Source organism: Micromesistius poutassou, assembly GCF_964030765.1.
Source record: "Micromesistius poutassou genome assembly, chromosome: 19".
NCBI lineage: Eukaryota > Metazoa > Chordata > Actinopteri > Gadiformes > Gadidae > Micromesistius > Micromesistius poutassou.
The window spans coordinates 12,220,486-12,244,537 of NC_140289.1; the positions used below are offsets into that span (position 1 = coordinate 12,220,486).

Consider the following 24,052-nt stretch of genomic DNA (forward strand, 5'->3'; position numbering starts at 1 on the left):
GCGCTGTGCAATATTGCCTAACATTCATCCACATATGAATGGGTGAATGTAAGGCGACCGCCAGCTCGTCAGGAGCAGTCAGGTGAAGCGTCTTGCTCAGGGACACCACGACACTCCGCTAGGAGGAGCCGGGGATCGAACCGGCAACCTTCCGGTTACCAGCCAACCCGCTCTACCTCTTGAGACACATGACCTGTCGAGGAGGAAGTAGAACCGAGCAGTAAAACGTCAACGCACCACGAAGAGGAACCACATTTCAGAAAACCTATTCTAGACGCTCCGTGAGAGAATTAACCTCCGTTGGCTCAGAAAGCAGTGACATTACCGACGGTATCATGTACTTCAGAGCCGTATTGTCCACGTTAGTGGTCGCTCTGGTGTGCTTGTTGACCACCACATCAGCAGACTCAGGTATGTTTGCGACATCCCTCAACGCAGTTTTTCGCTTTCTGATTTTTTTTTTTTGTAGCTCTCAGCTCCGAGCTAGCAGCTAGCTGTTTAGAATTAGGTCCAATGCTCTACATGACACTCCTTAACTAGTGATACATCTTTAACTAAACACGTCGTCGAGCGCTTCGTTATATGATCTGAAGGTTGTTAACATCCTGATTCTAGTCCCACGGCTGTCAGTCCTGACTGATTCATGGGTCTGGATCCATGTTGGCCATTCCAGCCCTGTTAACATACCTTATCTCACCCCGTCTGGCCTACTACGGTTAATAATACATGTACACGTGTGGTGATTGTGTACTTTATAAAGTACACACATGCAGTACCAGTGTTTATGTGATGTAAGCTAAATAATCAATTCCAGGGTAGTGTATAATTTGGTCGTGGGAAAGCTCTCGGTGTTCGCCGTCGTGGGCCATGTTATCTATGATTTGTTATAATAATAGGTTACTACTGATTTTTCCCGCCACCAGTCACCAGTCATACACTGTTGATCACGCACGAGTAAAAAAATATTATTAAAAGCGTTTACAATTTATGGTTTGACCATTTGCAAGTTATTTTAGGAATAGCCTATTTTAGAAATATTTTATCTAAATGACTTGTGACTCCTGCATTAGGCCTTCTGTTTGTGTCTTCTTGACAATAACTATTCCGGCTTTGTCTAATGGACGTTTTGTTTACAGGTGATTGTAATAATTTGACAAATTATCAAGAATGTTCTGCCATTGCTCTATGCCAGTGGATGAACTGCTCATCATGTGAGTATCTCAATGTATGACAATTTGTAGAGCTTTACAGGTCAGGTATTGTGTTATCCTAATTCCCGAGGCTGCTGAATTGATTAGACAGGATTCCTTGCTATGAAGAGAATGTGTTGCAGTCCAAGTTTTCATTTAGTGAAATCATCGCCAAAATTCCCAAACCCTCAAGCAGAAGGTACTACCTACTCCAAGTTTGTAATATTGGGCAGAAAAGGACATTTCTGTTTTCTTAACACCTTTTCCTATATGTAATTAAAATTTCACAAAATTTCAAAATTTCACAATCTTGTCACTTATAGTGTGTTAGTTTGTTATATAGTTCTTATAGTTATATATTATGTAATTCCAAAGTTGTCTTTGATAGTCTTTGATATGGTCACTCTTAATAAAGAATGATGTATGTGTATGGTAATGATTGCACGTCTTAAGAGGAAAAGGAAAATGGAATGGCAAATTTAGAGCGAAATGAGTTTGACCATTGTCACTTCTCACGCACTGGCTCACTTTATGAGCTTTTATAGGTCACTCTCTTATCGGATTGCATGGTAAGCAGCCGCCTGTTTACATGTGGTTATCAGTGTGGTTCTCATTTGGAGTTATGAGTACATCTATAGCCCCTATTCTGGTCATACACACTGTAGTGTGCATGAGGGAAGCTACTCACTTTCATGTAATGTATCACTGCCTATTGACTCTGATTACAATGCTGAGATGGAAAAGGGAGGATTTGGAAGGGGATGGGGGGTGGGTGCAGGAAGAAGGTAATATCCTCCCCCTGGAGATCAGAAGGAGGGCTTATGCCACTTTTAGGTGCTCACTCCTTCCTGCTCAACCTCCATGCATTAAATATATTGAACATGGGACACCTGGAGATGAGCCTCTCCATCAACCAGTTCCCACGACACTCAGCCTCCGAGAGACATCAGGCCTTCAGCTGTCTCCTGCTGAAGGCAGCAGGGCGGGTGTAGGTAGACGAACAGTAGATCCTATTTGCTGTCGCCAGTGAAAACAATGGGACTGGCCACCTCACTGTGGCATGCGAGTCGTCAAACTGGCCAGGCCTGTTGCCAACCCCATATCTCTCCTTGAGAGGTGGAAAACCGGGGCACTGCAGGGCTTAGTGTGTCCTCCCCTGCCTTCCCCGCCTACCTACGTCAGGACCTACCCCACTGCATGTGACCTACCATGAAGACACTACATAATCCTCAGTCGTGTGCTCCGGTTCAGTTTGTAATCGTTTCATTGGCGCCCCTGTTCAAACCACACGTACATATTGCAGGCCTAGCTAATGGTTCTCACAAGCCTAACACCTGATCACCTAGTAGATATGAAGTCAGCAAAACCCTGGAAAGGTCAGCGGCTGGTCAGGGAGGAGGGCGTGGCCAGATGTAGCCCAGCTGATCCAACCCTGCTGCAGTGAGCTCCCAGCTATCACTGTATTTACCAGAGGGATCTTTGGTTTTATGATTTTGTGTAAATAACATCCCAAAGCTCTGGGTTGGCAGAGCTCGAGTCTTCTTCCATCAGCCCTCTGTTTAAAGTGGGTTTAAAGCGGTTTAGATCTCAACTGGTGCTGCTGCTCCTGCTGATGTCACTGTCATTCTTGAAATGTGTGAGAGGCTGTTCCATCGTTCACAGCTGCACGTAAAGTAACAGCACCCTGCCCCTCTGAGAAACTGAGGTGGGGAAGGAGGGGAGGACTGAAGGCCATTTGCGCAACTCTGGTGAAACTCTTAATTTGATCTCTGGTTTGACTTTATTGATAAAAAATCAGGTTAAAGTTAGTTCTACAGCTCAAAGGTTTTGAGGAGGGGAACAGGGAGATAAGTCACTGTTTAGAGAGAGCCTCTAGGTTAGATATTGGTTAGGGAGAGTTAATTGGTAAACTAAACAGAGTGATCAGACGATGAGAGCAGCCCACACCTTCACTGTTCTGCTGTGATGACTCACTTCTTCCAGTCGTGTGTGTGTGTGTGTGTGTGTGTGTGTGTGTGTGTGTGTGTGTGTGTGTGTGTGTGTGTGTGTGTGTGTGTGTGTGTGTGTGTGTGTGTGTGTGTGTGTGTGTGTGTGTGTGTGTGTGTGTTTTAATTCTTAATTAATTGCAGTTGAAACTGAATGTTTATGGTTTGATTCATGTGACCCATGGGCCAAGAAAAGCAAGTGAAACTTATATCAGCTTCACTCTCACGTGGACATGCTACTTATGGTCATTATGCACACATTCTGCCGCTGGTGGTTTGGCTGCGTACAAATCAATTCATGGCTGAAATGTTCCGATTGGAACACTGAAACATGCGCGTTGTAATGTAGGAATTCAAGATCCACGTGGTTGAGTCTATCTTTCATGGCTGGTCAAACAGTTGGCTTTGCTACTCGAGTCATTTTTTAACTAATCAAGGCAATAAACTACTAATCCCTGAAACTTCTCTTTGGGTCACAGTACAACCAAAAAGTTGTTACAAGTCGTGGGTGGAGGTGTGCCAATTTTAACAAATTCATCTTGTTTTTTCTCTGCAGCTGAAAACCCCATCTGTGTCAATAGAACTGTTCTGGCAGATAATGGCACTACTAATGCTACTGTTAACTGCACAGGTAAGGGTGAAGACATTGCTTCCTACTGCTGCTTGTCATTTGTAATAATTAAAGCTACTTTGCATATGTTGGATTATATCACAGGCCACGGAATACACAGAACAGGCAGAATCCCATGGAACACAGTCTTAAAATCTGAAGTCACATTTAAATAGTGGTTTGTTTATTTTTAAAAAGTATATATATTATTGGAACATTTTAAAGACTGGGTCATCAGCCAAAAGCACCAGAAGCGTTTTTTGTAATGTGCAGACGTAACCTTGTTTGTTGTCCCTCTGTTTCCCATAACCCGGTGTTGGTTTCCACCTCTAGCTCTTACCCCCCCTGCCACCCCTACCACCCCTGCCACCCCTACCCCCAGCACCTCCCCCAATACCACCGCCCCCCCCCGTCCGACCACAGGTAACTAGCCGGTCAATGCTTGCTGCTGTTGCTCTCCATCCCAACTGTTTGGGATGGAGAGCATGTGTTTGTTATGTTTGTGTGATCTGTGTCCATGGTGGGGTGTGAGGGGGGTGTCAGAGGAATGTCGTGATGGAGAGATTGGGAAGGTGGGGGAGTGATGAAGAGGCTAACTGAAGTTGTTCTGTTCTCCAGATAATGGCACCACGGCCGCTCCCATTCATACCACTGCCTCGACCACCGTGATCACCACTGTCACCACTACATCAAGTAAGTGGCTCGCTCCTCTGCCCAGCTGGCTGATGTTACTCAGTAACATCTAGAAAAAAAAGAGTTGAAATGAAAAATCAGCTTCAGATTTCATCAGATTTTTCTGAAGGACTGCAAATATGACTGACAATCCCCTGATCCCAGACAATCGAGTCCCGGAGGACAATCAGTTTGTTTGTTCTTGAATTAAATGACTAAATATTCTTTCATATTTTCCTTCCTTCCAGATGGCTCCCAGCCCGTCCCCTCCCCAGTGGCCCCCACCGCGCTCCCCAGCAAGTCCTCCACCTTCGATGCGGCCAGCTTCATCGGGGGCATCGTGCTGGTCCTGGGCCTGCAGGCGGTCGTCTTCTTCCTGTACAAGTTCTGCAAGTCCAAAGACCGCAACTACCACACCCTCTGAACCGTTCCCCACACCCCGGCACACTCGGACCCACCACCACCACCACCACCTTCTCCGTCTAGAACCTTCTGATGACCACCTTCCACCTCAGCACGCACGTCCTCGCACACGTTGCCGATGAGCGGCTCAAGCAGTGTTTCCAAGCGGCCCCACGTTGCTATCCCACTTTTGTTGTTGCGGTTTGTTGTGCCACTCGTGGTGGTTTTAGATGTAAGCTAGCACTGCAATTGACGTCCATATCTAACAAGCGTGAGTCCGACTCACACTTGCTAGAGCCAACTAGAGTAAAGTTTCACTGTTGAAGCCTCCAGCATCAACAACATCATGAGAGCCCTGATTCAGAATCACGTAGGCAACATGAAACCTTCTTTCTTTTGTTAAGCCATTTTCTTTGTTTGGATGTGTTCATTATAGAATAGGCAGAGAGCTATTTAGAGGTGGGACAGTTACAAACTGGTTACAATTACACACTTTTAATTTGTCTATCCTGCATTGTAAACACTGTTTGAGTCACTTTGGTGAACGTGACTGTAAGGATGCTTGCTGCTTCCTGTATCTGTTGAATCGAGGGAAGACCACCACATCACATTGGTGAAAACCACAAGGGAACTAACAGTACTCCACACACACCACCACCAGAGTTGAACCGTATCAATCCACATGGGTTAAGGGCCGGCTTGACACATGTGGCAACATTTAGATTGGAATTGAGTGTATCGTTCCTCATTTGATTCATCACTAGTCGTTCAGATCACCCCTCCAGCTGCCACCAGGCATGTCAACGCAATAAATCTGGACTATTTCAAATTAGATTTTTCTCCAGTCCAACCCTGGCAGAAAAGTTGATATATACGAATCAAAGTTTGCCCCTTTCTTTGAGAGAAGACACTCGTGTCAATATATACATGGGGGAAGAACTGAGTGATTCCCATCGGTTAGAAAATTATATAGAGATAATATAAAGGTTTCAATTGAGAAGGCAAGGACCTTTTTGTTGTGGACAGTGCTAGCAGTGAAGTGCCTTTAATGTAAAATGTCAATGTAACATTTGTGTTGTGTTGACCATGAAAGAGAAAATAAGAAGCCTTGTCCTCTTGGCAGAGACCCAGGTGGCATTAGAGAGAGAGTGTGTGTGTGTGCGTGTGTGTGTGTGCGTGCGTGCGTGCATTTCATGTTCGGTGTCAACCCAATGTAGTATCGCAGCTGGACTGAACAGTCTCACTATTTAAGAGTGCCGTGTATTAAGCTTGTCCACTGTTGGCTTTGATACATTTGCGCTCAGTGACCGAAGAAGTCACCTCGTTGGTCTACGTCATTTTGGTAGGAGTATTATATATTAGGAGGAAAAGGAACGTTGAAGGGGTTCAATTTGAAAGGACAGTTGAGTATATAGTTAAAAAAAAAATACAAATTTGAGTATACGTTGGAATAGTGTACCGATTGCTTTTTTGTGTGCAAGTAACCAGCTGCTTGACTTGCAGAGAGTAGAGGCATGTGATCACATGTCATCGATGACAAGGATTCTAATTGGCTGGCTGCTCACTCTGTGATTCAGGCCCTCCTTGTACATACAAACACACGGTTTCTCTACATTTACCTTTAATGCAACATGAAGGAGATTCAGTATAGGACAACTCTTGCTCACACCTGCTCCTCAGTCCCAACGCTTCAGTGCCGTGTTGATTCTGTCATTTTTAAGTTTTGTATCGGTTGTGATTTTTGCAAGCTATCTAATTTGCCATTCTGAAAAGAAAAACTCCCAGATTTCAAATATATTTTTTACACGGCTGACACAAACAGACCATTATTTAGTGTAAATTAGTATGCAAATGAAGAGTTATGCCTTGAAGCATTGTGCATTAAGCCAAAGTCCTCCATTTGGCATGGAAGATGGAGTGCTCACAAAGCTTTGTTTTTGTAACTTTTGCCTTAAATGTTTCGATGGTTTCTGCCACCACAAAAAAATTGTGAATGCTTCTATTATTCATCATATTTATCTGACAATGAAGAGAAGTTCTTTCATTACCACACAGTATGTCATTTATAAGTGTGCATGTGACTTATATTTTTATGGACAACATTTGATTTCATTCTCACTCTTTCATGATGTAACCTCACTTCTCGTGACGACATTAGGCTACAGCCCAAATACTCTCTTCATTGGATCCAACGCCACACAATGTCATATGCCCCTACAGCCCCTTTCTGGAGAGCGTTTCCCCCCTCCTAGTTACTAAGTAGTTCAGCCCCAACACATCTTTAGGAAGAAGTGCCTTATTCAGTTGAATACATCCATGTAGTCCTCCATAAGTTTGGTCTTGAATCACAATATGACGCACCTTTTAAAATGTTAAGTGGAACTTTGCACTTTCAGACCGTCCTTACAGATTGTTCCGGTGGTGTATTCCGCCTAAATGTCTGCTCAAACTCCACCTTGTCGACATCCATACATTGTATAATTTCTTTTTAACTCAGAATTGTCTTGGAGCACATTTGGACATTTTTTTCTTCACAAAGACGAGTCACAAAATCTACTTCAACTGTAGTTTGGATTTCATTATTTTCATGCCTTGAATCCAATCCAAAAAGACACCTTGTCATCACCGGCTAATTTCAAATGTTGCCTGTTCCTATTGCCAGGGCTTGGGTTGTACAATGTGAAACTCCTGTTGATTGTATTTGAAAAGCCTCTTTTTGTCCTTGCTTGCCTTGCATTGCCATACGTTTGTTTTTTCCCATTTTAAGAGGCCACCCCCAGTTCTTTGTTTGGTTTTACAACTATACTAGACTCTTGCTGGTATTATTGTGCCAACCTTAATTCAGTTAGCGCTTGGTGTCTTTTTTTTTTTTTCTTGTCTTGAAATTGAATGTGTTCTTATTTCAGTTCAGCAACATGAATCAATAAAGTTTGAATATTGTTACACGCAATGTATTTGCACATTTATACAATGGGGCTCTTCTCCGGTTATTTTTGTTTGTTGAAAAATCCTGACTTGGATAGTATCTAATCTATCGCCATGACTACAGCTCTAAAGGCCAGTTGCCCAAACAATAACGGGTATCGGTTTCAAACCCTGCCTGCTCACTGCGAGCAGCCAATTCTGTGTCAATAAACTCTTTATAGAACCACCGCCCACCTCTTGCATTCACACAAATAAAACCGGATCATAACTAGATCTCAATTCAGATCCTTGCTGTAGACTGTCCATGTACTTTCTCCTTTTGTTAACCTATTATTATATTATTGCCTGGAACAATGCAACTAACTCTTCAACATACATCAGGACAAAACCAGATATTTTATGAAGGGTCCAAAGGTCAATCTTAGTAGTGCGCAAACACCCATGCACCTGTTGCATGGGTGTTCCTCCAATAAGGTAATCAGCGGAGTAACCAAACTATACTCCCTCACACCATCCCCCATGTTCACATGACAAACCCAGGGACGAACAGACTGCTGTTGTGCCTGAAACAGGATACACCGTCAATCTCCAGTGTCACAGAAAGTCCTGCTCACATAGCAGAAGCTGATAATGGAAAGGAAACGTCTGCTTAACATATCGTTAGTGCACAAGCACACACAGGAACAATGTTCTGGGTTGTTGACTGTGTTGTCCTTTTATTTTATGGCTTTTTTCTTTGCTGAGGTCCAAGGTCCACCGCTAGCACCGCTTCCGGGACAATGTCAGGAAAGACATTGTCAACACCACTAACAGTTTCTACAATACAGTTTTGACAATCCTTAGCCAAACGGCTGGGGTGATTGTTGTGTATGTTTGAGCTGTAGTGATTGGCCTCTGTCTAGTGCAGTCGTGACTTTTTTTTTTTTAGTTTTACAACTCTAATGTGTTATCAATAAACATAAAAAAGTCAGTCTTTTCCCCATACTCATTCTTAAAGGGAATTAAAAAGGCACACCGCTTTTGTTGTGCGTCTAGTACATACTTGAATTGTGTCATTACTTTAATTAGCATTCATAGGATTTCAGGTGACCTTTAACAGCTAAAAGAAAGCAAAAACAAAAGTGCACTCTAAACTGAATCGTGGGAGTAGTGGCCAAACAGAATGACTTCACATAAAGTGAGCTGTACAGGTCAGAAGAACCTCGTGCTCTCAATACCATGTGTGTAAGGGGGTGGATGGGGCTTGGCAGAGCTAACCTGATTTCTCTGTCCAGCCATGTTCTGTAATCTAATAGAGGCACTGGAAGAAACACTGGATTCCCTCTCTCACACACACCCAGTGAGCTAAAAAATATACAAGAACAGGCAGAATAGAAGATAACATAATTAAACAAACCAAGCCAAAATGTTAAAACTGAGCGATCTCCAGGTATTGTAGTGCACTGCCATGTCATGTTTAGGTTTAAGCCAGCAAAGAGGCGTAAGTTTGTTGACCAAAGAGCAGAAGGTATGAGGGCTAACACTGGAATGTCATGGCTCGTCATCCAATGTGACTGAACACAACACTCAACACAAGACACGACAACACTCAACACAAGACACGTACACATTGCCATGCTGGCAATGTGTACAGGCCGTCCAACAATTAAGATAACAAATCAGTAGTTGTCAGCTGGTAAGGATGTCCAGTGGGCGCCTCCCTAGGGAGGTGTTCCAGGCACGACCGGTGGGGAGGAGACCTCAGGAAGACCCAGGACTAGGTGGAGAGACACTGGCCTGGGAACGCCTGGGGATCCCCCCGTCAGAGCTGGTCAATGTGGCCCGGGAAAGGGAAGTCTGGGGCTGCTGCCCCCGCGACCCGACCCCAGATAAACAGATTGACGATGAGGATAAATCAGTAGCTGTATTTCAGATTAAGCTGGGGAGAAAATAATGGTTTACAAAAACATTCACTAGAGCTTGTTGCATTGCTATTGCCATGATTTAAGGATAACGTTGTGGGTCTTGCTGACGAAGTGGATAGGATGGGGCTGCTTCCTCTTTATTCACTGAGTCATGGACCCACAAAGTAAAAATAAAACGCAAATAAAAGGAAGCGACCCCGTCCATATCCCCTTCCACAGCATAAACCAACCACCATAAAACTAACGCTAAAACAATTTAAATCATGGCAGGGAAATGGATAATGCGAGATTTATGGATGGTTTTGTAAATCCATTGTATATCATTTTCAAAGTTAAATATTTTCAGTAACTATGCCCAGCACTGCCCTCTAGTGTTTCCCACAGATTTAGTTGAGTTGAGTTTTTTAAATGCATTTGAATTTTAAGGCACCAATGATATTGATATCATTGATGATATTTTTTATTTTATAAAAGGGAAAAAAAAAAAGGACGATGATAATGATTGAAATCAATAGCTGACCACAAACAATTCATTCAATGTTCAAATAGCAGAGTTTGAATATATTTCTATACACCATGAGGTGACAAAGGTAATGACACAAACACTCAACACATTATTAATTACTGCCTGGAACCTGTGTGCAGGATTTAATTTTCATAATTCTAGACAAAGCAAAAACATTTCTGTAAACTAAACAAAAAACAAGGAAACCACACACACACACACACACACACACACACACACACACACACACACACACACACACACACACACACACACACACACACACACACACACACACACACACACACACACACACACACACACACACACACACACACACACACACACACAGCCCCTACGTCTCCCACAATATGTCATCAGTCTTCAGGCTGTTTCTGAACCTCTGGGTCTCCTTGAGGATGTGCAGGCCGCTCTGGGGAGCCCCGCCCCTCCTCCCCCCCCCGGGCCGCTCCTCCCTGACGGGGGACGGCTGTGGGGGGGGGCTGGCCCCGTTTGCCTTGAAGCCCCTAGAATCGCCCCCTGCTGCTCGCCCCTTGTTCTGGGTCAGCAGGCGCACCTGTAAGGCCCCAAAGAATACAGAAAAACTAAATAACATAACATATAATACTAATAATAATAGTCTGTGGTGCTACAGAGGATGTGTGCGTACAGTCTGTGGTGCTATAGAGGATGTGCGTACAGTCTCTGGTGCTACAGAGGATGTGTGCGTACAGTCTGGCGCTATAGAGGATGTGTGCGTACAGTCTGGTGCTATAGAGGATGTGTGCGTACAGTCTGTGGTGCTACAGAGGATGTGTGCGTACAGTCTGTGGCGCTACAGAGGATGTGTGCGTACAGTCTGCTGGTGCTATAGAGGATGTGTGCGTACAGTCTGTGGTGCTACAGAGGATGTGTGCGTACAGTCTGTGGTGCTACAGAGGATGTGTGCGTACAGTCTGTGGTGCTACAGAGGATGTGTGCGTACAGTCTGTGGCGCTACAGAGGATGTGTGCGTACAGTCTGTGGTGCTATAGAGGATGTGTGCGTACAGTCTGTGGTGCTATAGAGGATGTGTGCGTACAGTCTGTGGTGCTACAGAGGATGTGTGCGTACAGTCTGTGGTGCTACAGAGGATGTGTGCGTACAGTCTGGTGCTACAGAGGATGTGTGCGTACAGTCTGTGGTGCTACAGAGGATGTGTGCGTACAGTCTGCTGGTGCTATAGAGGATGTGTGCGTACAGTCTGTGGTGCTACAGAGGATGTGTGCGTACAGTCTGCTGGTGCTACAGAGGATGTGTGCGTACAGTCTGGTGCTATAGAGGATGTGTGCGTACAGTCTGTGGTGCTACAGAGGATGTGTGCGTACAGTCTGCTGGTGCTGGCGGAGCTTAGTGATCTGGGCTCCCTTGTCCTCCATCTTCTTGAGCAGGCTCTCCAGCTCTGGCTCCAGCTCCTCCTCGCTCTCCTCCATCTGACGCACCAGCTCCTGGTGCTCACTGGACACACACACACACACACTTTATAAACATAATATATATACAAAACAAATACTCCATTTTGGATGGATGGATGGATGGATGGATGGATGGATGGATGGATGGATGGATGGATGGATGGATGGATGGATGGATGGATGGATGGATGGATGGATGGATGGTTTTATGATTGAAACCACATAAGGATTTTGGTCATTTCTAATGAAATGCCTGACAGGAACAATGTGTTCCATCACTGTTGCTTAAATATTATTGCTGATCGTAATCACACATTGAACAACATGCATCGTCATTGCAACTTCTTGCCTAGCTACTGTACAATCTGCTGCCCACTGCTTGTCACTGTAACATCATGGCCACAATACAAATGCATTTGTGTATTTTTCAGGCTCGCTGATTGCATTCAAAGCCTGCCATGAAAGTGCTATTTTCACTCTCAAACTATGTACCTAGTCTCTCCATCTGGACTCCTCTGTTGTGGACCCAAACATAGACTATTCTATATTTTGCTAAATCTAATGGTTGTGCAGGTTTTCCTAACCTGCCTCCCGGAACAGTATTTCTATCTAGTCAAACGACCTAACTTATTGGTCGTAGCTGCTTACTTTAGGGGCTAAAGATGGTTCCTTGTGCCTTGGGCCGTATGCTTTGTAATAAGTTCTCAACATTTCCATCTCCCCTTCAGGACGTTGAGCCCAGCAGGGGGGTTTATTCGCAGGTTGTTTGCATCAACCAATCTCTTATTTTATTTCAGACGGTGCCATTTAATTTGAAGTCGCACCACCTACAACCAGCAGCTCTGGCTGACCTGTGCGATGAAAGTAGTGCATCGCAATGGTAAGAACCCGAACAAGGCACACCTTCCTCCCCGATAATGTGCTCTGTCTATCGCTAGATCTTCAGGTGGAAACCTTTTTTTGTAACTAAGGTACATCCTCTCATAACGATTCAATTAAAGTACAGAAAAAGTAAAGTATCAAAACATTAGTGTTAGGCGTGTTAGTGAATGTTTGTATGTGCTGTGTTATATAGTGCTAGTTAACATTGCCAGTGTAATATATATTCATAGTATACCACATGTATAAAACAAACAAACAAGAAAAGTAACATTTCGGAGTGCACAGCTTACTAGCTCAATAAAAAACAGCATACCCAAGGACACCACGTTTTTTCCAGTAAAGTATTGCACTGGAAAGCATGCAGCATGTGTGAAAGTACAAAATGAGCCAAACTGAAACAGACCTATATTTAGACGTATATTCTGACGCTTTTTTCCAAAGCAAACATTCATTCCCACTGACGGCGGCGTCAACCACGCAGGGCGACCGCCAGCTCGTCAGGAGCAGTCAGGGTGAGGCGTCTCGCTCAGGGACACCTCGACACTCAGCTAGGAGGAGCCGGGGATCGAACCAGCAACCTTCCAGTTACCAGCCAACCTGCTCTACCTCCTGAGCAGCTGCTGCCTTAACCCTGCTTGGTAGGAACCACCCAAAAACAGACGGGGAACAACGACGAATCCTGAACTTTACTCACAAGCTCATCTGTCCCAGCTCATCCTGCAGGGCCAGCAGCAGGTCCGACAGAGAGCCCAGGTCCTGCGCCGCTTGCCTCGGCCCGGGGGTCTCGGGCGGCGGCGAGGGCGCGGTCAGGGCCCGGCGCAGGCTCCTGCAGGCCCCGCCGCGCGCCTGGTGCAGGGAGCGCACGTGGTTGCACAGCTGGGGCTGATGGTGCTTGAGCATGTGCAGAAGACTCTGCATGTTGCCGCTGACCGAGTGGCTCGGGCTGGTGGACTGCAACGAATAGACACGACGAGGGAGGGGTGAGGGCCCACGCCAGGACTGATGTCATATAATATGATCACATGCAATCATATCCAATAGCGCCATATTTATATTTAATGAAACCTCAAAACATACCTCTTTAATTCAGCTTTCTCTTCATCCCTTTTATTCATTTCTTTATTTTTGTTTATTGTCATTGTATTGTTAAGCACCCTGTGTTGCAATTTTGTCCGAAAAGGCACATTATAAATAAAGTCTGATTTGATTTGATTTGATTGATAACGTGTTTGGCTGAAATGTTCATCCCAGACCCTTTACACTCTAGATTGATAAACTTATGCTATTAAAAAAGGCGGTTACAAAACACTCTTTCAAAATCGGTGTAACTCTTAACATAAGACTACTGCGACTCCCTGTGCACTTCCTATTAGGGGTGGGAATCACAGGGTACCTCACCATAAGATACGTGATTCATGGCCCGTGATACCGATAATATCACGATACAACGACTCTGCAATAATCTATATACTGTTAGATCCTGTCAATCTTATAACGATACATCACGATATATGTCTAACGATGATTACAAAATGACTCGTCTTTGGTTAGTTGACTTAGTTAACTAAGTTAACTTCATTCATGTGTTGAGGTCCACCTTGAGGAGGAGGGAAATCTGTTTAGAGGCTATTTGGGGCAATATTTATTGTCTATCTCTTCATGAATAAAGCATAAAAATGCAAAAGAAATTTTAAAAAATAAACTACGGTGAGTATGAGTGCTGAGGGGAGACGGGGGGATCCTGTGTGGAGTGGCACCACGACCTGGAGGCCTACTCACAGTTCCAGCCACAAACGGCAGGCGCCTGGCCGCAGGGTGGCTCTGTGACGGCGGCTCGCTGGGGGGCTTGGAGGCGCCGGGTCTCTGTGGTTGACGACATCACCATGAAGTCCCCCAGAAATAATTCTGTTTGATCACAAATGAATAAATGGACATCGCTTCGTTGTGGAAATTATTACCCCAGACTTCTTCTTTGGTTTGAGCTCTTGGCTGGTCGGGGAAGAGAGTCGGAGGTTGATGTCCATCTCCCTCTGTAGCTGTTGGCATATCAACGTACACATATCAACGTACACATATCAACGTACACATCCATTTAGAAGCATGCGGGTGAATGTACATTTAGGTAATTTATCAGATGCTTTCATCCAATGCGACTTACAATAAGTACATTTGTCAGAAGAAGGTGAAACAATACATTGCTGTCAGTACAGTAGGGATGTTCATAGACCAAAGTGCCAAGCACTAAAAATCACTAGGTTAACCCATTCCCTGTATATAACATAGCTGGATAAGATGCTACACAATTAAGTTCATTTTTTTGTGTACATTAAGTGCCAGGACATACAACATACATAAAAGTGCGTACATTAAGTGCCAGGACGTACAACATACAAACATGTAGTGGTTTATACTTCACATGCTCACTGACTGACCTCGTCTGCTTTCTCCTGCACCAGTCTGCGCTCATGCTGCTCTGATACCAGCTTGTGTTCCAGAAAGGACATCTTCCTCTGGAGAAGAAAAGGGACAGTACACACGCATCAAAAGAAATGCACATATCTTTCTGCCATGGATCAACGGCTTCAACAGCTTGTGGGGTACCGATGCCTGGGATTGGGTTTGGCCCAGTTTGATGCACTCCTTCTCCAACTTCTCCAGCTTCTCTCGCTGGGTCTGGAGGCTCGAACAGTCGGTGGCCGTCTGCCTATGAAGGGAAGCCTGACAGAGGGGAGAGTTAAACACTCTGTAACAGTTGGATACAACACAGTTACACTTTGTTTTCATTTAGGGGAAAGCCTGACATTTGGCTCTCCTGAGTGATTAAAATTGGCTCTTTAGAAAGAAGAATTTCTGGTGTGCTCCGCTGTGGATCAAATGCTGTAGTCCAGGCCACCTGTTTCTCTGCCAGGGTGTTCTTGTCCTGCTGGGCTTTTTCCACCATCCATCTCATGTAGTCCAGCTGCTTCTCAAGCCCCCTACAGCGGGCTTCTGCAAACTGCAGTTGTGAGACTAGCCCTAACACACACACACACACACACACACACACACACACACATTTTCATTCTGAAATCATATTAAACATTTGAGATTGAGTATCCTTCCAAAGTGCTTGGCCATTACCGGTCTTGTTGGTGTTTTGGGGGGGCGCGGTGTGTGGTGTCTGAGTCTGGCCCTTGGAGGAGGAGGTGGCGTATTGCTCGACGCTAGACGCTGCCTGGGAGGAAGACTGGACGTTCCTTTCAGCTTTCTTCCTCTCATACTCTAGCCGCCTGATCTTCTCCTGAAGTGCTTTCAGCGCGTCAATGACAGCTGGCCCACAAGAACAAACCAGCGGGGTAAGTATGTCACTGGGGGATTTGCTATCACTGTATTAAAGAATAAATGCAGCAAAGCAAAACATCTGTTTCCACACCTTCACTACTAACAGCGTCAGTAGTCCGAGAGAGCCCAGGAGAGGGTTCAGGTGTGTTCTTGCTCAAAGGGGGTTCAGGTCTGGGCAGTATCCTATCAGGAGGCTGGTAATAACTCCCGATGTAACTGTTCTTTGAGGGCGAATCTGGACTCTGGCAGTAGAAGCAGACTAGAGTTAGACCACGGTCCTAGATTTACATTCTTTTTTTAAAACAAGCGCACAGCAGTGTTGTTAGAAACGCACAACATTCCAACATCGACATGTTTGCACTAGCGGATGCATTAACGTTGTAACCAGTCAGGTTTCCTCAAAAGATGATAGATTAGATTTTTTTAATTATCTGGAGAACGATCAGCTCGTTACACACTACATTGGGTTTGATCGGTGTTTGGGTGCAAGCCTACCTGATCATGGGACGTGTCCATTGTGTACAGCCACACCTTGGTAGTTTTTATAATGCAATTATAATGATCGACGGTCTTATATCACTACGTTTCTTTAGAGGATGATTGTTGATCAACTCAGAGGAGCAATTTGCACAATGTTGTGCAGGAAGTAGTCTGAACTGAGTGCGGACTGTTTAAACTTCCCTCCTCTTCCACAATCTCTGGTTCCGCATGCGCACTTCGACCCAATCCTCCCTGAAAGGCAGGCTGTGTTTCTCATATAATAAACAATAAATAAATGATAAGCACACATTCAGTTTATCATTGTTTTATTTTTATTTAATATTTATTTAGGCAGGGAAGGCCATTGTCTTTTTCAGTGACGCCCTGATTACAACATACTGTAATGACCACGGAAGAGGCAGTGAATGAAGTATTGCTTAGCCAGCGATTTAATAGATACCACCGCTAACAACCCCGGTAACCACAACGAACCCCACGAAGCAGAATCCCCACGAGAGCTCCCTCCGCTAAGGCCCGCCCCCATCTCCCAAACCCCGTGATGCTACATCACTCCCTCCTCAAAAAGTTCCTCGCCCCGAGGAGCCAACAGAATAACGGCACTCAGAAAACATAAAGGTCCTTTAACCATCCCAAGGTAATAACATTTTTACAACATCGTCCAACATTTTTTATTTTTATTTTTATTTTTTACAGATAGCAGATGAAGTCTTCTAAGTGTCCTGGTGGCCTCCTTGGCCGTCGAGGACCCCACCCCCTCTCTGAGACTCCGGGTTAAAGGGTATGGGATTTTCAGCCACTGGGAGGGGACAGGGGGACTGGGGGCAAAGGGGATCAGTCACAGGGAAGGGGGAGGGGAAGGCGGACAGGGAGCCAAGGTTATCAGATAGCGGGGAGGCGTGGTAACCCCCTGTAGCATGGAGACAGTCCGTGGCCCCAACGGGAAGATGGGCTGTGGGGAGGCAGGGGCTGCGGCCCCCCGGTATGGAGCCAGTCTGTCTCTGTGAAGTGCCACCCTCCTCCTTTTAGGTGGTAAGGGACCCCACCCAAGGACTGTCTTGGTTTGGGCATCTCCCCTTCGTCCTTTTAGGATTGAAAACCAAAACTAGTTCTCCTGCCTGGAAATGCCCGCCGATGCTCGTCACGTCCTAGTTTCTTTTCTGCCCCACCCCCGCCCTGTGCGGTGAGAATGGCCAGCTGTTGGCCAATAGTGCGGTGAAACCGTCCCACCAGGGGTGGGGAGGGGTGCGGGTCTCATGAATACCCAGGCGCTCACACGTAGCTGTGAACACGCCAGACTCAAAGTTTCTCCCCTGGTCGCTATGCAAGTGTCTCTGGTGCCCCAAAATGGCTGAACACGCCTTCCAGGGGCGTCCACCGCGGTCTCCTCTTCCTGATCTGGGATGGCGTACGCTTCTGGCCGCTTGGCCCTCGAGAGCTCCCTCCGCCAAGCCCCGCCCCCCATCTCCCAAACCCCTGACGCTACAATACAATGAAAACAGAAATACAAATGTACAATAGATAGAACAGTCGGAACCAGAAGAACATTTCAATACATATAAATATTGCAATACAATGGGACGATTAAGAAAGCTATTTAAAAACACGGGCAATCCCTATTTAATGTGACTTCAATCATCCCCTCAAACTTCTCAATTGAGACCAAGCTGCTGTCACACATACACGTACAGTCCGCTATTAGCCTGCTATTCTCCTGACGGGCCGTATATGTGAACGACATATCCTGACATTGGACATCCTGAAAAAAGACTAATTACCTTATATGTTGCCTTTTGTTCGCTGAATGGTTTAAAAATATTTTAATGTTGGCACTGCTTTTCAGAGTCATTCGTGGTGAACGCTAAATGATAGGTCTAATCGTAACCCTAAAAGTACACATCATACAATAAATTACAATACATGAGTTCACAGCTGCACGCGTATATAGAAAATGTTCTTTAAATTATTATTATGTTACACCTTTCCTGCTGTTGTCTCCCAGACCTTAGTCGAGCACCGATTCTTGACAGGCTGGGTACTTTATTCTTAGTTTCACTAACTTTACAGTACACGTTTGCACAGACACAACCGTTCATTACTTCACTAAACTGAGACACGCGCTCTACTTGCTCGTCCACTCACTCGCTGACGTCGCTCACATACACACTGCCAGAGTGCCAAAGTCCCGCCTCTTCCGGTGGTCCCCATGGGACCTATGAGATCGTAAAATATGAATGGGTTTCAATGGAGAGAAAGTAATTCTTTTCTGGTCCCAGTCTTTATATGCTTTAAATTTTTCATGTCAAGAGTTTGACCGTTTATTGTGCAATTGTTCAGTTAAAGGCTGTAGAGAATACACAATGAGAAAGACTACATGTATGTGACGTAATGCTCTCTGTGACTGGCGTGGACAAGACCGACAATCTCCCCATCGGCATAACTGAAACTCTCCACATGCCCCGAATTATAACGGTTTTCACCTCTTTTGACGCTGCTATCCTCCCCTTGGAAAAAAGTGAAGTGAAGTGGAGCAGAGAGATCGCCATGTCTGTACCAGAGTTCCAAGTGCGGTGGTGACGTTGATCATTTGCGTCGAGAGCAGCGAAGAGCTGTAGTTCACAAAGCAGCCTCAAAGAAAACCTAACAGTATCAAACTTCTTCACGATAAATTGTAGTTTTCTTTGCATGAAAAATGATCATTTAAATCCACAAACAACATGTGTGTAATCGGGGGCATATAAAGACTGGGACCAGAAAATAATTAATTTCTCTCCATTGAAACTCATTCATATTTTACGATCTCATAGGTCCCATGGGGACCAACGGAAAGGGCGGGACTTCGGCACTCTATTAGTGTGAAGGATGGATCAGTCGCCGAGACGATGGCGAGGCATCCCTGGAGGCCTTCCAGGGTGTGGCCGAGGTCTCCAGGTGTGGGCTCACCATCTCCTGCCTCTCCTGACGCCCAGCTCGCGGCCCACAGTCTGCCGGCCGTGAGCCAACGAGACTATGACGCTCTCGCCAGGGCCATCCGGGACCAGCTCGACCTTAACCCGGAAGAGCAGGTCGTCCGCGTCGCCGGTGGCCCGTCTCCTCCCCACGGTCCAGGCGAGGCGTATCCTGTTGAGGATACAGCGGGGTACGTACCAGGTGCTTCTGGATTCGGGCTGCATGCAGACCATGATCCATCAGCGCCTGGTGCGATCCGAGGCATTGGTAGAGGCATCTAGCGTTATGGTGAGGTGTATACATGAGGATGTTCACGCGTATCCCTATCGGAATTCTTTATGGGGATAAAACGCATAGAGTCAAGGCGGCGGTTAGTCCGAGCCTCACGCATCCCCTGATTCTAGGGTTGGATTGGGTTGGGTTGGGCTGGGTTTCCACAGGCTGTTACGGGGATCCTCAACCCGAGGTGGAGGAGCTGTCTCGGGACGCTACCCTATGCTCAGCCTACGACCAAGTGATAGCTATTGATGGAACCCGGGTACAGCCAGACGCAGTGCTCACTTACCCACACTTTGTGGTGGTTAGGGATAGGCTTTATCGGGTGTGTCGCGACACCGAGTGAGGAGGACGTCACCCAATTGCTGGTGCCTAGGAGCCGCCGGGAAATGATTTTCCAGGCGGCCCCATGGCGGGCTATTTGGGGTACGATAAAACACTTAACCGGATAATGGCTTGGTTCTATTGGCCGGGGATTCGGGTGGAGGTGGGCCTCCTGTCCCGAATGTCAGTTGATAAATCCCCCGGCCGTCCCCAGGGCTCCCTTGCGGCCCCTCCCCCTGGTAGAAGCCCCCTTTGACCGCATTGGCATGAACATTATTGGGACATCATTACGTTCTGCACAGGGGTATCAATTTGTGTTAGTCCTGATCGACTACACAACCCGATACCCAGAAGCAATTCCTTTGCGCAACATCTCCGCGAAGATTGTTGCACAGGCATTGTTTCATGTCATATCATAGTCTTTCTTTCTCACTGACCAGGGGCCTCATGTACAAAGCTTGCTTACGCACAAAAAAGCTGCGTAAGTAACTTCTCACGCAAACATTCGGATGTACAAAGACTGACTTGACGTGAGAAAGTGCGGTTCTTCACGCAAACTAAATGCCTGGCTTACGCACATTTCTGCTGCATTTTGTCAGTTGGCGGCACATAGAGGCAAATCAGTGCAACACCGTTAGGCCTACACGATCACGAGTCATGAAGTAATATTGCAATATGAGGCTAGTTCAAAGTGGATTTGAACGTCGGGATGCGTGATCTTAAATGCACTTCAATCATGCGTTATTGTTGTCGAGACGCATAATGTGACACTGTTGTTAGGCTAAACTTAAACAGACTCATAAAAATAAATTGTCAATATTGGAATTCAAAGGAAATTAAAAGGAAGCCCCAGCAATATTATTTTCAGTGATGGCTTGTTTATTAAACGTTACATATTTTCCGGACCACGCATGACATCTGGGCTAATTGATCTCTCTTCACGCATTTACTGTGAAATTCTTGACTGCAATATTATTATGTGATGTTGAGTGGAGTAAGCACAAGCCATTGTTACTTAAAATCAATCCATCAATGAACCAGTCGGCCAATTTCGAATTATGTAGGCCTACATATTATTGACACCTTGGGTGTATGGGAACAACCTATCGTCAGCATGCATCCAAATAAATGAGAATATAAAAGCATGCGCAAAATGTGGCTATAATCGGTGTGTGTGTGTGTGTGTGTGTGTGTGTGTGTGTGTGTGTGCGTGTGTGCAGTGTTGGCCTTGTTAGAAGATATTGCGAATGGTCGTATTCAAAATTAACGGGTGTTCCACGACTATTATGATTTTTTGGCTCATGATGATGACTGGCTTATCAGCCGATTCGGATTCCCAAGAGCTATCCTCTTGGAACTATGCATTTCTCCTAACGAGGGCACTACTGCAGGCCTATTTATACTAATTAGCATATTAAATGAGGGAGGAGACTGGGTGGAGAGTCGGGCTCGTGCATGTGCACTCAATTTCACGTTAATTGGGATGTACAAAGAGAATCTGCGTGAAATCGTGCTTACGCAAGGATTGATACATCCAGATTTTTTTGTGTGCAGCAGCTTTCCAGATTTTGGCGTCCGCAAAGTTTTAGTCATAAATCCACGCAAGTCTTAGTACATGAGTCCCCAGGGCACCAATTTCATGTCACGCACGCTTAGGGAATTGACAGGTTGTTGAACGTCAAGGCCATCTGCAGCCTCTATCACCCAGCCACGGACGGCTTGTGTGAGCGGTTTAACCGGACCTTGAAGTCAATGATCCGTAAGTTTGTACACGAGGATGCTCGAAATTGGCATCAATGGCTAGACCCTCTGTTGTTTGCAGTGCGGGAAGTGCCTCAGGCTTCCACAGGGTTTTCTCCATTCGAGTTGCTCTATGGGCGCAAGCCCAGGAGCGTCCTGGACCTCATTAAAGAAAACTGGGAGGAGGAGTCCAGCGACCGCAAAAATGAAATACAATACGTCATGGACTTGCGTGCAAAGCTTCACTCACTAGTGGTATTGTCACGGGAGCACTTGCACTGAGCCCAGGAGAGTCAGAGACGCCTGTACGACAGAGGGACTAGATTACGCAATCTCTCACCGGGGGATAAGGTCCTTGTACTGTTGCCCACGTCTAGCACCAAATTACTCGCTAAGTGGCAAGGGCCCTTTGTGGTCACACGGCGGGTCGGGGATGTGGATTACGAGGTAGTGCGGTCGGACAGGAGTGGAAGCAAACATATACCACATCAACCTCCTTAAGAGGTGGACTGATCTGGCCCCTGTCGCGCTGGTGAAGACGCTACCCGAGAGAGATGAGTTCGGGCCGGAGGTCCATGTTCCAGGTCCCACCCCTCCGGTCGATTTGAGCGAGCATCTCTCTGCGTGCCAGGTGGCGAACGTTGCCGGGTTGCAACTCCAGTTCGCCGACGTGTTTTCGTCGCTGCCCGATTGCACCCTGTTAATTTTCGAGACGCAACCCGGGGTAACGGTGCGGATACGCACCTATAATACGCACCTATCCATAAACAGGACAGTGCACATGAACGGTCGCTGTCGGGAACACGTGTAAGCGTGAGTGTCATCACTGGCAAGCCGTCTCCTTATCACCAGGACCATGAACGCGCTTTTACTTCTGCACGAAACTCCAAACTTGGCAGTTCGAAAACTCTTACGCCTCTTGCACACTACCTCCGTCAACGAACGCATCTCATTTACTTTGCATGGGGCGCCCTCGAAATGCATTGTGGGTCCGTCCGTCAAGTTGGCTCTGTGGCCTGCGTCAAAAGTTGAGAAATGTTCAAGTTTTCGGGAAGCGACGGGTCCGTCGGCCAATCAGATCGCGGTTATGCAAATACACTAGTGTGCCGCTACTTGGACAATGTCCAATGAAATGGTCTTTGTGATACAACCCGCCGTGGAAATGTCAAAAAGCCAGCTGGCAGCGGGGGATTTAAGAATGGATTTAATGGATTTAAGAATTGGGCGATTGCTGTGTACACGTACAGGGGCAACACTGTCCTTGCGACTACGTGATCCATTTAGCAATAACAACAAGCAGGAAGACGCAGGAAAAACCCGGCTTTATAACACCTGGTGCAAGGAGAGGATGCAGGCTGTGTCCACAAAGATACTCCCCCATACGTCAGACACGCCCTCGCCCATCCGTCGACTGACGAAGGTAGTGTGCAAGAGGCGTCACGTGTCTTTACGCAAATCTTCCCTTCTTCCGAAATAAGAGCGTTCAGGAAACGCCCCTCAGTGTGTAGGCTATGACATGAAAACGGAAAAACAGAGTTTGTGACTAGACTTCATAACAATTACACTCTTTGCTGAATGAGATTAATCAGTTATTAGAACTGCTTGCAATGGTTGAACATGAGCAAGAATTTATCAGGGGGTTGTTTATAATTGTAAGCAATGTATCGTAATGCAAATGTTAGAATGGGTGTTAAGTTCGCCTCTTAATGCTTGCTGCAAGTTCACTTTAGTCTATCAATGTAATGACAGTGAAATGGGCATCCATTGTTGTGACGTGATCTCGGAGGACTTGGGTTGCTATACTTCTGCACGAAACTCTGACCCAACAGAGTGTTCAAAGCACTTTCCTCCGAGCTGAAGGTCCGACCTCCGAAACTCCTGCAAACTCCGTGTTTTGAAGGCGGCATAAGGTCCGAACCTAAAACATTATTTTTGGATGTAGTATTAAGGACAAGGCAGGTGATTTGATTGTAAACATTGTGATGCTTCTGTCTAAATGTTTTATACATGCCAGCAAGTGGAGGAGAACCAAGACACTTTTCTCTCAGTGTGTTTACATGACACTCAAGAAAGTCGAATTATTGGGTTAGTCCAACTATGATGCATGTATACCTTAGTCGAGCAAAAATCGAATCAAATTGGGTTTCTCATAGTCGAAGTAAGAACATTAAGAAGATAATTCGATTCATAGTCGAGTTAAGCGTGCATGTACGGAATGGGATTGGATTATGCGTTGAGATCTTCTCGTTGCTCGAGATCTTTTCCCGGGGGCCATGAGCCGGAAGTAGAAGGAGACGATAGTCGTGTTGTTGTTGCCGTCGGAAAACGAGAAACAGCGATTTATTTAAAAAGGTAGTGCAGAAGATGGAGGAAGCCGGTGAATGTAGTTACCCCCTATAAGAATTGTGTCCTGGC

At 45.9% G+C, this 24,052-nt stretch overlaps 2 protein-coding genes across 3 annotated transcripts; one reads left to right on the plus strand and one right to left on the minus strand.

Moving 5' to 3' along the window:
• The first annotated feature begins 213 nt into the window (after positions 1 to 213).
• Positions 214 to 7,938, plus strand: cd164 (CD164 molecule, sialomucin). Of its 2 annotated transcripts, XM_084483876.1 has the most exons (6): positions 214 to 411; positions 1,137 to 1,211; positions 3,732 to 3,806; positions 4,119 to 4,208; positions 4,404 to 4,478; positions 4,706 to 7,938. In XM_084483876.1, the coding sequence occupies exons 1-6, from the start codon at positions 336 to 338 to the stop codon at positions 4,879 to 4,881; spliced, it is 567 nt and encodes a 188-aa protein (XP_084340002.1). In that variant the 5' UTR covers positions 214 to 335; the 3' UTR covers positions 4,882 to 7,938. The 2 variants fall into 2 exon arrangements, with proteins under 2 accessions (XP_084340002.1, XP_084340003.1); XM_084483877.1 differs by lacking the exon at positions 4,119 to 4,208.
• Positions 7,939 to 10,226: 2,288 nt separating this feature from the next.
• On the minus strand, positions 10,227 to 16,483 carry cep57l1 (centrosomal protein 57, like 1). The gene is made up of 11 exons (XM_084483980.1): positions 16,346 to 16,483; positions 15,942 to 16,092; positions 15,650 to 15,838; positions 15,423 to 15,544; positions 15,131 to 15,247; positions 14,962 to 15,039; positions 14,488 to 14,565; positions 14,309 to 14,392; positions 13,224 to 13,480; positions 11,561 to 11,690; positions 10,227 to 10,770 (listed from the first exon to the last, which is right to left on the minus strand). The coding sequence occupies exons 1-11, from the start codon at positions 16,364 to 16,366 to the stop codon at positions 10,549 to 10,551; spliced, it is 1,449 nt and encodes a 482-aa protein (XP_084340106.1). The 5' UTR covers positions 16,367 to 16,483; the 3' UTR covers positions 10,227 to 10,548.
• Between the last annotated feature and the right edge of the window lie 7,569 nt (positions 16,484 to 24,052).

Coding starts and splice junctions, on each gene's coding strand:
- cd164 (XM_084483876.1), top strand. CDS start 336: ATGTACTTCAGAGCCGTATTGTCCACGTTAGTGGTCGCTCTGGTGTGC. Junction 412..1,136: donor CACCACATCAGCAGACTCAG/GTATGTTTGCGA, acceptor TTTTGTTTACAG/GTGATTGTAATAATTTGACA. Junction 4,479..4,705: donor CACTGTCACCACTACATCAA/GTAAGTGGCTCG, acceptor CCTTCCTTCCAG/ATGGCTCCCAGCCCGTCCCC.
- cep57l1 (XM_084483980.1), bottom strand. CDS start 16,366: ATGGACACGTCCCATGATCAG. Junction 11,691..13,223: donor GAGCTGGGACAGATGAGCTT/GTGAGTAAAGTT, acceptor GTGTGTGTCCAG/TGAGCACCAGGAGCTGGTGC. Junction 10,771..11,560: donor TCCGCCAGCACCAGCAGACT/GTACGCACACAT, acceptor GGGGCCTTACAG/GTGCGCCTGCTGACCCAGAA.